The 12,383-nt window shown below is 37.6% G+C and overlaps 1 protein-coding gene across 12 annotated transcripts in view; it reads left to right on the top strand.

Moving 5' to 3' along the window:
• The window catches only part of r3hdm2 (R3H domain containing 2), a 45,314-nt gene that overhangs the window by 16,506 nt on the left and 16,425 nt on the right, over positions 1 to 12,383 (top strand). For 3 of the 12 annotated variants that reach the window (XM_026306892.1, XM_026306895.1, XM_026306899.1), the window contains exons 3-15: positions 3,536 to 3,672; positions 4,134 to 4,291; positions 4,446 to 4,667; positions 5,245 to 5,286; positions 6,985 to 7,071; positions 7,196 to 7,340; positions 7,962 to 8,040; positions 8,260 to 8,319; positions 8,814 to 8,954; positions 9,513 to 9,621; positions 10,273 to 10,368; positions 10,816 to 10,865; positions 11,329 to 11,382. In XM_026306892.1, coding sequence (XP_026162677.1) covers positions 4,509 to 4,667; positions 5,245 to 5,286; positions 6,985 to 7,071; positions 7,196 to 7,340; positions 7,962 to 8,040; positions 8,260 to 8,319; positions 8,814 to 8,954; positions 9,513 to 9,621; positions 10,273 to 10,368; positions 10,816 to 10,865; positions 11,329 to 11,382 — 1,022 coding nt within the window. In that variant the 5' untranslated portion in view covers positions 3,536 to 3,672; positions 4,134 to 4,291; positions 4,446 to 4,508. The remainder of the gene's footprint in view (positions 1 to 3,535; positions 3,673 to 4,133; positions 4,292 to 4,445; positions 4,668 to 5,244; positions 5,287 to 6,984; positions 7,072 to 7,195; positions 7,341 to 7,961; positions 8,041 to 8,259; positions 8,320 to 8,813; positions 8,955 to 9,512; positions 9,622 to 10,272; positions 10,369 to 10,815; positions 10,866 to 11,328; positions 11,383 to 12,383) is intronic. The other 9 variants (XM_026306902.1, XM_026306893.1, XM_026306904.1 and 6 more) reach the window with 6 other exon arrangements.

The raw sequence follows: 12,383 nt of genomic DNA, 5'->3' as shown, positions 1-12,383 counted from the left end.
AATGGAGAGGCATGTCTGCATCGCCTAGCTCCATATTATGGTCTATTATGAAATTTGAAGTAATGAGATAAATGCAGTAAAGTAATAGGAACAGCTCTCATTCATTATTCACACAAAATTTTATGAATACATCGTGCCTATCTTTTTTTTACTGACACTCTGGCTGTCATTAATGAAAAATAATCATGTTAAGATAGAATAGGTTCATCTGTACTATAGACTCTTTATACTATATTATAAAGTCTCATTTATGACAATGTGCTTTTGTGCCTCTGGAAGAATAATTAATTTGTATAATTGATTTTTTTTTTTTCTCATTTTCTTATGTATCCTACAGCAAACCATGCTTGTTACAATTGATAAACCTCAAATTTTTCATTTGTTTACAATTTAATTGCAGTGATAAATTTTAAAAAATTAGGAATTAACAACAGAAGTTATCTGTATGATGGCTTAATGTAAAAATGACAAACGAAATTACTTAAAAATAATCAGATATTAAAATCAAGTTTATTTTCCTTTGATCTTACTAGTTGCCTTATTGTTGAATTGTTCTTATTCCTCTAGCTTCTCTGCTGCTAAGCATTGCTGAGACCCTGACCCAACCTGACCTAGAGCTAAATTTGACAGTGAGCTCATACCCACAAGAAATATTTAGTCTGGCTAGACCTACTATCTGAAGTGGTCAGTGCATTCTGTGTACTGTAATATACACACATACAGCCCTAGCTGTCTCTTTCACTCACTGGCCCAGTGACTCACACAGGCATTCACATCTCACTCAGGGGTCCCTTCCGTTGTCAGTCCTTTGTATGGTAACCTGACACAGTGGGCATGGCAGTGTATGACCTCTGTCTCTCAACGGGCTGCCTTTCATCAGGGGAGAGGGAAGGGAGTGTGCGTGAAGTGGGTCAGTACGACCTGCACCGCATTATGACAGTTCATGAGGAAGAGGATGTTTTTTTGTTTTTTTTTTTTAATCATATGCTTATCTGTATTGTGTGTTTTTGTGAAAATTCCAATATTCCCTGCCTAAGTGAACTTCTGATTAATGTTCTATTAAAAAATAAAAAAAGAAACGATAATTTTGTGTATAAACAAGTTTTGTTTGATAGACTTGAATTAGCAGTGTAATAAGTATCTGCTTTAAAATTTGTAATGAAACCTGCAGCTCTGATATTGTCTCATAGTTGAAAGAAATGCAAATGTGGTTATATCATTTGATTGTTCAACTCTCTCTGTTGTAACTCTGAGTGGCATAGAGGTAGGGGGCGGAATTTTTAATGTTAAGGATTCATGTATTTATGATGAAATATACATGTACAGTAGTGACACCAACTTGAGAAAATGCAATTTGTTGAATTTGCAGATTTTGCTGGTTTTGTGAAAATGGAGATCAAAAAGACAACTGTCCTCAGTTTTGAGTTGGACAAATCTTAAGGCATTATTAAATGGGCTTTTAATATTTGTTCTTAAATGCCAGATCACAGTATCCCTATCCTGCTGTATTACACTAGTCTGTTTAATTGTATTTAGAAGATCAACATGCTATGGGTAGCCTCTTTTGAAGTTATGTAACTGGCCTAAGTTTTGTGTGTATCAGCTGCTGCCCTCTACATCTGCAGCTACATGTGATGATGCAGACATTTAGCAGTGAGATGTCAACTGACATGCTGACTGATAAGGGACACAACGGGCAAAGAGTAGCACTGCTGTTGGTATTGTAGTTATTCTGCCTGCAGTGTGCTATCCTAGTAATGGGGCTAGGAATGTTATCACATTTCTACCCGAAGCAAATGTTGAGCTAATTGCAATCATCAGTTTTCCCTGAGTAGGGGAGATTTATTTGTTGCAAATTCTTGTATTTGAAATCACACAAGCTGGATGACTGAGAACCCACATTGCTTGAATAACATGCTAAGATTGCCTGAACTTGCAGGAAAGGTGTCTCACTTTTTCTTCTCATCTGATACTGTTCTTTCTGCTTTTGTGTCCTTGTGCATACTGCAAATCACACATTTATTTTTACTATTATTATTCTTTCTGCCCTTTTCACTGGTACTAGCTCAACACAAATGGCAGTAGTTGAGAATGACGTTACTGTTTCCTTGGCAACCCTGAATGTGAGCGTGTGTTGAGGGAAGCAGGGGGTAATGTTGAGGAGAGAGCTGAGAGAACATATGAGGAATGGGTGGAGGAGGAGAGTATAGGTAAAGCTGGTTTATTCATAAGCTCCCCATCTATGCCTCTGATTCATAAATATTTTTGCAGCCTCCCCTACCCCCACCATTGAGCCAGGCCAGTCTGCTTAGCCATGGAGATGACACTTGAGATGATTATCTTTGCTTTCTAATCCAAAATCATTAATTCTCTGTGTAAGAATACACTGCATGTGTATGAGTAAACAAAGGCAGGAGGTTATTTGGAAGTGACTGAATCAGGCGTTTGTGTCTGCCTACAGTAGACAGTGTAGCTGTATTCTGTGCTGCTGTTTGGTAGGCTTGTATAAGAGTGCAGTGGGGGCATGTGGGTGTCCTGGTCAATGATGTGCTGGTGATGCTGCTGCTGATGACGCCTTTGCTGTTGCATTGACTGGGTCTTTCCCACAGTGGGAATCCCTGCCTCGTTTGTTCACTCATCTATCCTGCAGCACAGCAAAGTACAACATAGATGGGATATACATGAATGCCGTTCACCCACTCTGCATCTATGCAAACATTCATAGGAGATTTAATGCATACTTGTCACTTTTGTGTTCACAAGCATACACAACATATGCTGCTGTTGACCCTTTTATACAAGACAACATAGGCTTGTGTTCAGATTAATGGATGGTTACTCAGTTGCGTGTCTTTCTGTGTATGGGTGTAATGGCTACATTGTCAGACTTATGATTTGGAACCAGAATTTTCCCCCAGAGCAGTTAGAGCTTCTGTGTCATTTTTTTTCTGGAAAAATTGGTTTAATTGTATAATTTAGAGAAAGAGAGGACCGGAGAGAATAGTAGTCATGATAAGGATATTATACTGATATTGATTGAAACGTTTCACCACCCATCCAGGTGGCTTCATCATGGGTGGTGAAATGTTTCCGCCTTAAAACTGAAAGTCCAGTTGCCATGAATCAACCTTTAGATAACTTCTCTTGGACGACTGAGAATCTTCAGACATACTCTAGTTGAAAAGCAATAATTTTCCCTGCATTTGTGTTTATAGGCGTATCCCCACATCTGATGCTAGTAGGAATTTTTAGGGGGAAAAAAAACATTTGAATTTGTCCTTTCTAAGAAAGCATGCATCTCCCATTCATAAAGAGAGGTCCACATACTGGACGTTAAGCAGTGGCAAAGTCAAATAACAGTTTAGCTGGAAGATTAAACATGAGTTGATGTGCTTCTCTGTAAACCCCATTTGCCAGTGGGCTCTGAGTTTTCAGCTACCTTGCCCCCCTCCCTGCTAGAATCAGCAGTGATGAGTCACTCAGTGTGTGAAACATGACGTCATCCGTGTCCTCCTCTTCTGCTTCTGGTTTGCAGGAGGACAGACCATGCTGCTGCACTGAGCCAGAAGGAGAGAAGAGAGAGGCCTCAGAGGACAGCTGAGGTGGTGGCTGGCCTGTTGGTGTGCCCCTCCTCTTAACTGGCTGGCTAACTCTTCAGTTCATCTGGTCACTGTAAATATTACTTTCTTTTTTTCCACATATGTGTCTTGTTTATTATGTAATGTTGTTCAATTAAACATGGGTATTTTGAAGCAAGTTTGTAAGTATACTGGGAAAAATACAAAATGGACCTTTGTAGTTTATTTTGTAATAGATTATGAATTTTGACTATACAGTTTGTTCTGACCTCAAAACATAAAGTATTGCTACTTAGTGGTAACAAACTAAAATGAAAATCTAATTTGTGACCAACAATGTAGTTAATGTATCTATTCAGATTAACGGTTAGGTTAGGGGAGGTCTGAGGCAGGTTATTCTGAAAATCTCTTAAAACAATTTAGTTTAAGGGATTAGTAATCTGTTGTCTCATTCTGCCAAGAGCAGTCATCCATTACAGTCAATACATTGAATACATTTGTAATTTTTCACACAACTCTAACTTTTTTTTTTTTCTTTTGCATATTTTCTCACAGCTCCACCTGAACCCTAAGGCTTGCTATGGACTGTGTTTCACCCCCTGTTGCAACCCTGGCCAGTACACTACTTTAGTGGGTTCCCTTCATTGTCCTGTGTGTGGCTTCTTTCCAGACCAGCTGAACAGAGCCCAGCACAGATCTGGTACCACCTACAGGTAGAATGTATAGTAGTACATTCAAACATGTACTATATATGGTCTCATTCGCTCTCTTTTTTACTTTTGTCAATCATTGTCAAAATACCACAGCCTTGTAGTGTTTAAATCTGTCAGAGACTAAAATTTCCCTCTGTTGCCTATTTTCTCTCAGTCATTCCTGGGTTCTCCACCCAACCCCTCCCCAACTCCCACCCTCTCCCCCTCCCCTAAGAAGATGTCAGTGAGTCTGACAACAGACATCCAGCAGGAGGGAGAGAGTGGGCCACTCACTGAGCCCTGCAGTCGAGGCAAGACCTCCCCTCAACCACAGGGCACCAAGGAGGGGACAGGAGAAGGCCTGGAGACTGAGGATAGCTCTCCACAGGACGCACAGGTAGGAGTGATAAGGAGAGTGCTGTTAGAAATTTCAGATCATTGTATATTACATTATGTTGCATTGTGTATAACACAATGGATTTGTTCAGTAATTGAGTGAAACATTTTAAAAATTTTAAATGGTTTTCAGTAACCTAACTTCAGCAACACCAGCATTTGTGTTTAGCTTGTCTGTAATAATGGCTCTCCTGCTGTCAACCATATGTAAGCTGTAAATGCTGCCAGAGATGCTTCTATGAATTATTGAAAAAACCTTTGCAAATGAGAGATTGAGAGTTGTTGAACAGTTGCAAAGATTTCTCAAAACGTTGTTTTGGGTTGTTGAGTTTTGATTGATAAAAATATGGGTTTAATTGATGAGACATTTTTGAAGTAATTCAGAAAATGTTTAAACATTTGGTGGTACAATGTGAGTGGGTGACTCAAATAGTGATCAGTGTCTAGTATTAAAGGTCTTTCCAAAGGCGTTTATCTGCACCTATTTTATGTTATATAGTTAAACCTATGGTCATTAATTCTTGTGCGTATTTAATGTGTACCTATAAATTTAATAAAATAACAAATGTCTCTGGCAGAAACGGGCTCCCAACCACAACCATGGCAGGAAAAGAGCCAAGGTAAGCTGAACCCCCTGCTAGTTTTTTTAAGAGATGACCTTCCATTATTAACTTCTAATCTTCCCAGCTACAGTGGACCACCTTCTGCTTATCATCATTGGCTTAAAATATTAAATTCTATAAGCAGGTTAAAAGTAGGTGTGTCAGATTTACCACAGTAAGCAAAAAAAAAAAAAAACAACCCTTATGACAGTTAATTGAAACTTATAACCAGTTAAATTTGATAACTAGACGTTGAATTGCTCAACTTATAAATCAGTTGTCAGAGTTGTGTTGACTCCCAGACAGTGAGAGTTAAATGCAGGCTGCCAGACAGTTGGTCTTATCTCTTAAGATTTCTCCATCTACTCTGAGAAAGCAGCTTTCTGATACAGCAGGAGGTTGATTTGTGTCTCTACACTAGTGTTACAGTTTGTTTCTTGGCCACTAATTAATCTGTGACACAGTGCCTTCACTGGGTATTCTGTGAACTGAGGTGTCTCACTTATTTTTCTCTAGACATTCTTAGCACAGGGCTGTGTACATTCACATCATCAAGCTTCATGTCATGTAGTTGACTGTGAATGTATAGATCTCTAAGGATAATTTTACATTGTTTAATCCATCAGAAAAGCAGCATTTACCATGTCTTCTTTGGAAATTTGGGTTTGTAGCCTTTTGTAGTACTGTAGCCTTTTGTAGTACTGTAGCCTTTTGTAGTACTGTAATTTTTATTTATACTTACTTTGTAGGTGTACAGAAGTCTGATTCCGGAATATTGTGTCAGCTCACATATCAATGTCTGAAATTGTCACTCGACTTTAAATAAAGCAAACGTTATCCATTTTTCAAATATTCTACAGCTCTCTTAAACTGAAGTTACTTTAGTTGTGGCCTGAAGATATGTGTGTAATGTTTGTTTTTGCATCCATAAAGATGTAACAGCAGCAGTTAGTCATATTTAGACATGAGAGCTTTGTCGGTGTGTTTTGAGATTGGCTTTCTATTGTGACCCCTGCTCATAATTCCTCCTTTTATAAGGGACTAGATCAAATTTCTGTTGTTACAGTGATAACATTGTCAAAGTTGGGTTACCCTTGTGTTGTTTCCTTTTTGGTTTTAGTAGTTAATCTCTGAAGGTACATCATCCTAATCAGGTATTTTGTGTTGACATTATTCAGTGTTATATCTAAGCTTTGCAATCCACAAGAGATTAATCTTATTTTAGCTCCTTTTTATGGTATAGAAACACAACAAAGAGAATTTTCTTATGGAAACATAATGTGTACAAAAGACTTGTGCCAACAGATCATGGGATTGTACAGAATCTGCTGTTTGAGGTTGGATGAACCAACCTTGCTACGCCTATTTTCTCTTGTTTTTTTTTTTTCAGGTTTTTTCTTCAATGAAGTTCAGTTATTGAATGTTCTATCAAACATACTTTTTTATTGATATTTATTACGTGTCTATTGCAATATATATCGCTTACGTTTCCTCGCCCAACCCTAGATTCAGAGCTGTAATACTGGTGATTAGATTTAAAATTTTCAGAAACAAACATTCTGGAATTGATTCTGTTTTGGTAGAAACAAACAACATATAAAACAATTAAAATAACACTTTTTGAAATACTAAAGTTTCTGTAAACATACCTCAAAACTAAAGAGTGAGCTTGGCAGATAATACTGGTTTTTTTTTTTTTTTTTTTTTTTTTTTTAGTCCAATGCCAAACTGAAGCTGGTACGGAGTCTGGCAGTGTGTGAGGAGTCCTGTGGTCCATTCTCCAACGATGGACCTCCAGAATCGGTACGGTTCCTGACACTAACCTTAACCCCTAACCTTAATTCATACTGTGCAGTAATTAGTATTAGTATAGTATTGATACGATTAATAGAAATTTGAATTCAAAAATGTGTTGTCTTTCTCATAGCAATGGAATGTGGTTTTCCAGGATATTATTCAGCTTCACATCAGCTGTCCATCAGACAAAGAGGAGGAGAAGTCCTCAAAGGACGAATATGAAAATGAAGAGAAGGAGAAGAAGGACAAGACTCCACGAAAGATGTTGTCACGTGGTAAGATTTGGATTTGTGGAGGTTTAATAGTTTTTGTAGTCTGTTGTGCTCCCGATAAACCCTGTTTTTAACAGTTTTGGTGCCGTGTATAATGTTACGCAGGATAAGATTAAATTTCTATCACGATTAGATATCTACAGTATACAAAAATACTTTGATTTATATAAATTGACTTTCCTACAAAAAGACAATACTATATTAGTCTTTTAAAATGTTCTGTATTAGTTTTTGTCATTCTGATTTTGTCATGTCATGATGTGTAAATATGATGTCCACTGTCCATAACCAAATATGATGTTAATCTAATTTCTCCAGAAAACAATGAAATCCCTACTTTTTCCCCTCAGACATCATTAGATTCTGAGACCAACAGAAATTAAATGGCTATCCCAACTGTCCAGTGTAGTGTAAAATAATCTCCAGAAAAGTGTGTGAAAGTATAGAACAGCTACCTAGCATCTTCTTTTATCTACTTCTTGTGTTTATTCTCCCTGAAACTAAAATGTCATTGCTGTTGTGTTGGTGTACCATTTAAAGAGCTATGCTTTGTAGCACTCTGCTATTCATTCTTCCGCCTTTCTGTTCCTTGGTGCTGATTTACTGTTTTTTCCTCTCTGTCAGACTCCAGTCAGGAATACACTGACTCCACGGGCATCGATGTTCACGAGTTTCTGGTCAACACACTGAAAAACAATCCCAGGTATGTGATTGCCACTAAACACTGACTGTAGACTGTAGAAATACAGCAAAAAAATGAACAAAAACATGAAAACAGAAGTTGTAGAGGAATTATTGGAAGGATTTATTACTGAAGATCATATCTTTGATCAGTTGGTGTCCATGCAACACTCAAGTCACTGACCCACTCCCCCCTCTTATCCATTTCCCCCTCTCTCTCTTTCCCCCTTTGGCCCAGCAGGGATCGAATGATGCTGCTCAAACTAGAACAAGATATCCTGGAGTTCATTAATGATGACAAGTAAGCTATGTTCTTCACAACCACTCACTCGTATTTAAATTTAGCTCCTCAACATCCATCCTTATTTATGGACTGCTGAGGTAAATATGGCAAGTTGTAGTTGATAATATATGGGGCAAGTTTAAACTCAGTTTTTCTGACTCTGAGTTTGTTTTCCCTGTAACCAGCATAGTGTTATTAGACTTAAGTATTATAATTGAAAACCTCATTAAATTCAGTAAAACATCTTGCACCAAATGTGTGCCCCCCAGAATATGAACTCCTGCTTTCATTTCAGATACCTGCTGCAATTGGAATATTTACCAGTGTTTTTTAATAACATCTGTTCATGTGTTTGCAGAACCGCTTACAATTTATTTGTCATTTTGTACATACAAGAAACCACCACTTTATTAAATATATGCGAATAGACATGAAAGAATTCAACAAAGAGAAAAACACTTAGCATACATAGCATATGGTACTGACAATCTTGTATTTTGTGTCCCACGCAGTAATCAATATAAGAAGTTTCCTCAGATGACTTCTTATCACCGTATGTTGCTGCACCGTGTGGCTGCCTACTTCGGCATGGATCACAATGTGGATCAGACTGGCAAGGCTGTCATCATAAACAAGACGGGCAACACACGCATGTGAGTGTAGTGGCTTCAGGTCCAGAATTGGGTTCCCTAATCTTTATATAGGTGTGAATAGATTGCACTAAAATTATCCAACTGTTAATAGCAATTGAGCAACCACCATAGTGTAATTTTATTATAAAAGACCAGATGCTAGGACTGTAGAGGTGTTAATATGGTTTATAGTAGGGAATATTGCATTTAAATTACATGCATTTAAAAACATGCAATTACGAACTCTTGTGGCTGAGGTTGCTTTGACAACACAAGAAACACATGACGAAGACAAGAGGAGAATCTCACAGCAATAAACTCTTCGACAGGGTGAAAAACAAACTAAGCCAAAAACTCGCCAGGAGCAACATGTAATTCAGTAGTTACATGTACATTTTATATTCCTTAAAGTAACATCTGTAACCTCTGATTCCTCACATTACAAACACTGACATATTTATTTTAAAGCTGATCTTTTTTTCTGTAAGCTTCCTTCAGTTTGTCAAATGCAACTAAATATTATGTTTAGGGTTGTTTTAGTGCATTAAAAAGCATCCCTTTTGTCATCCTTTGTTACAGCCCAGAGCAAAGGTTTTCAGAACATATTAAGGATGAACGTAACATGGACTTCCAAAAGAAATTCATTCTTAAGAGAGATGATGCCAGCATGGACAAGGATGATAATCAGGTAGGCTGCATTTCTTTTTAAGTCTGAGTTTTGGAAAGAAGTGGTCCTGGTTTGAACACTGATAACATTATTGTAGTTACCCTGTTATGAAATTGAGTATGAAACAGCATTAATTCCAACTGAGAAGAAAACTGGGTGTGAAAGGACATTTAACAATTTCTGTAAGACCTGGGATGGTTCTAATAAAGGACAAGGCCCAGTCCCCCTTTCACGTTGTGTTTAAATCCAGTGTTTTATGCTTTGTGATATTGCTTATTTGACATCTCATGTTTTGTGTATACAGCATTTACAGTATTTATTTACTGTAAAGTGCTAATGATACATGGAATGTTTGAATTACAGATGACTTGTTACAACTTTTTCATTCTAATACCAATACCACCAACACGGTGTGTACGTAATAACTAAAAAATTGCAAGATGCATGTTCCATGTACTCTTTTAAAAAGACATTATACAGTTTTCAGTTCATTTACCATCTACATTGCTGATTTGCTATGTGTGAGCTGCAAAAATGTATCCAGTGTGCATAAAACACACACTAAGTGGATATGTGGCAGCTACAACATTACCCAGGGAATGTGTCAAGTGATCACATTATATTGTAACTTTTTTTTTTTTTTCCTGATTTGATCACTTTCCCAAATGGTAGATTCGCGTGCCGCTGCAGGACGGGCGGCGTAGTAAGTCCATCGAAGAGCGAGAGGAAGAGTATCAGCGGGTACGAGACCGGATCTTTGCCCGAGAAGTAAGTATTGAACCTGGGCGAGATAACAAACACTGGCAAGAAAAAAACAGCATAAATTACTATCTCTTATTGTTAACCTCCAGCTCCTTCAAATAGTGAGTTATTAGTATGTCTTGATTAGAAAAAAATAAAAACTATTTATTTGTGACGTCTTCTCCAACAATTTTTATTTTTAAAGGTTTTTAGAGTAATAGGTGAAATTATACAAATTGACAAGAGCAGAGATTAGAGAACAGTTGGACAAAAATAATAAATGACACTTTTGTTTACTCTCATTTTTCATACTAGTAACTTCTCACAGTCCCTTGTTCTGTCCCCCAGGTTTGGTACCACTGCTTTTAGTGGCATATTTCATCCTAAATACATACTAAGTCAACAAATATGATGAAAACCTAAATTGTTGGTCTTCAGTACTCCTGGGTGAATGAAGCATTTCATAATGTGCAGGTGTCATTTTTTTTACAGTCCTCTCAAAATGGATTCATCAATGACAACAGGTAAGATGATGCATCCTGCTAGAGATCCTTTCCACCTTTCCCTGTATGGCTACAGTTTGTTAGGTTTCAGTTCTGAGAGATTAGATGCTATAGACCTGTTAACATAGCAGACTTAATATATATTGATTCTCTATAACATGTGATAGTTAAGGAAATTCTTAGAAATAATTTAGCTCCCGCCACAGTTATAGTTAGCCTCTACTGATAAGCACCATGGCCAGGTTTAGAGATTAGGAGAAAACTTGAGAGAGAAAGAAGAAGCAGGGGCTTTTCAGTACTTTCTGCATTGTGTGTTTTTCCTCTTTTGTCTTTTTTTTTTAACTTCCTTGGAGGTAAGAGATCTACACTACTGTGCCTCCCTTTACCTTTCACCCCTCCCTATCTCACTCTGCCCTAAAACCTCTCCTGTTCTCGTATCCAGTCCTGTAACCCTAGCATTTTCTCCTAATGTTAACCCCAACAGACTTTCCACTGAGGGGTACTGCTCTAGCTCTCAAAAGAGGAGGCAGATCTTTAGGTATTGGGGTGTTGCTGACTTTGACTTGTGTGTTGCCATGCCCATAATATGAAAGTGGTTTGGTGATGATGGTGGTGACTTGTGGTGGTTTTTTTTTTCCCATCTTTGCTTGGCATACTCAGCTGATTGATGGCTCTTCCAGCACTGCACCATGGGGCTTTCCATGGCCCATGCATGGCTGCTTTATGGTTTCACTGGGAACTGATTGACCTACTTAACCTTCCACCCATCTACTGTCAATACATTTTAGTATAAAAGGATTTCATTGCTTCCACGATAACCTGTATGTTTTGTGGTTGACGCAGTCTTGTAGTTCTTGTTAACATGTCACCTGTTGCTTAGCAGCACATGCATACCATAGTGCTGGTGTTCTGGCAGAAGTTTTATTATAAACCCTTATTTAAATTGGCAGTCTCATTTGGATTGTGATCTCTTTTTTGAGAGACTTGTACACAACACATACAGTTTAATCGTGACTCAGACAAAACATTTCACACACTTTACAACAGTTCTACATCAGGGAAAAAAATTCAGATTGCAACTACTTACATATAGCCTTAAAAATATTTTATTGAAGTAAGTGATGTCTCATGTTTTTCTGCATTTTAATCCACTTGTGGACACAGTGACTAAATCCATTTCTTCCAAGCTAATTTGGAACATACGGTACAGAACCTTTTAAAATATCTTTTTACCTGATACTGCAAGTGCTGTATTTATTAAAGACCAGTGTGCAGAGATAAAAAGGCAGTTTTTGTAGCAGAGCCTTTACATACAATGCAAATCCCTTCTATCTGTGACGGAGGACCATCCCACCTTTTCATAGGTGCATAATAATCCAATAATTCATTTAAACTATTTTAAACTACTAACTAAAACAAGTCTCTTTTCAATTTAGTATGTAATAAAGGGAGAGTATTAGAAGCATATAACAGAAGCCTAGCCTCCCCGATTCTCCTGTTTTTGCATGTGATGGGGGAATGCTGTCATGAGGAGAGTGG

This window comes from Mastacembelus armatus, chromosome 5 (assembly GCF_900324485.2).
Source record: "Mastacembelus armatus chromosome 5, fMasArm1.2, whole genome shotgun sequence".
Taxonomy (NCBI): domain Eukaryota; kingdom Metazoa; phylum Chordata; class Actinopteri; order Synbranchiformes; family Mastacembelidae; genus Mastacembelus; species Mastacembelus armatus.
This window is presented reverse-complemented; position numbering and strand designations above follow the sequence as displayed.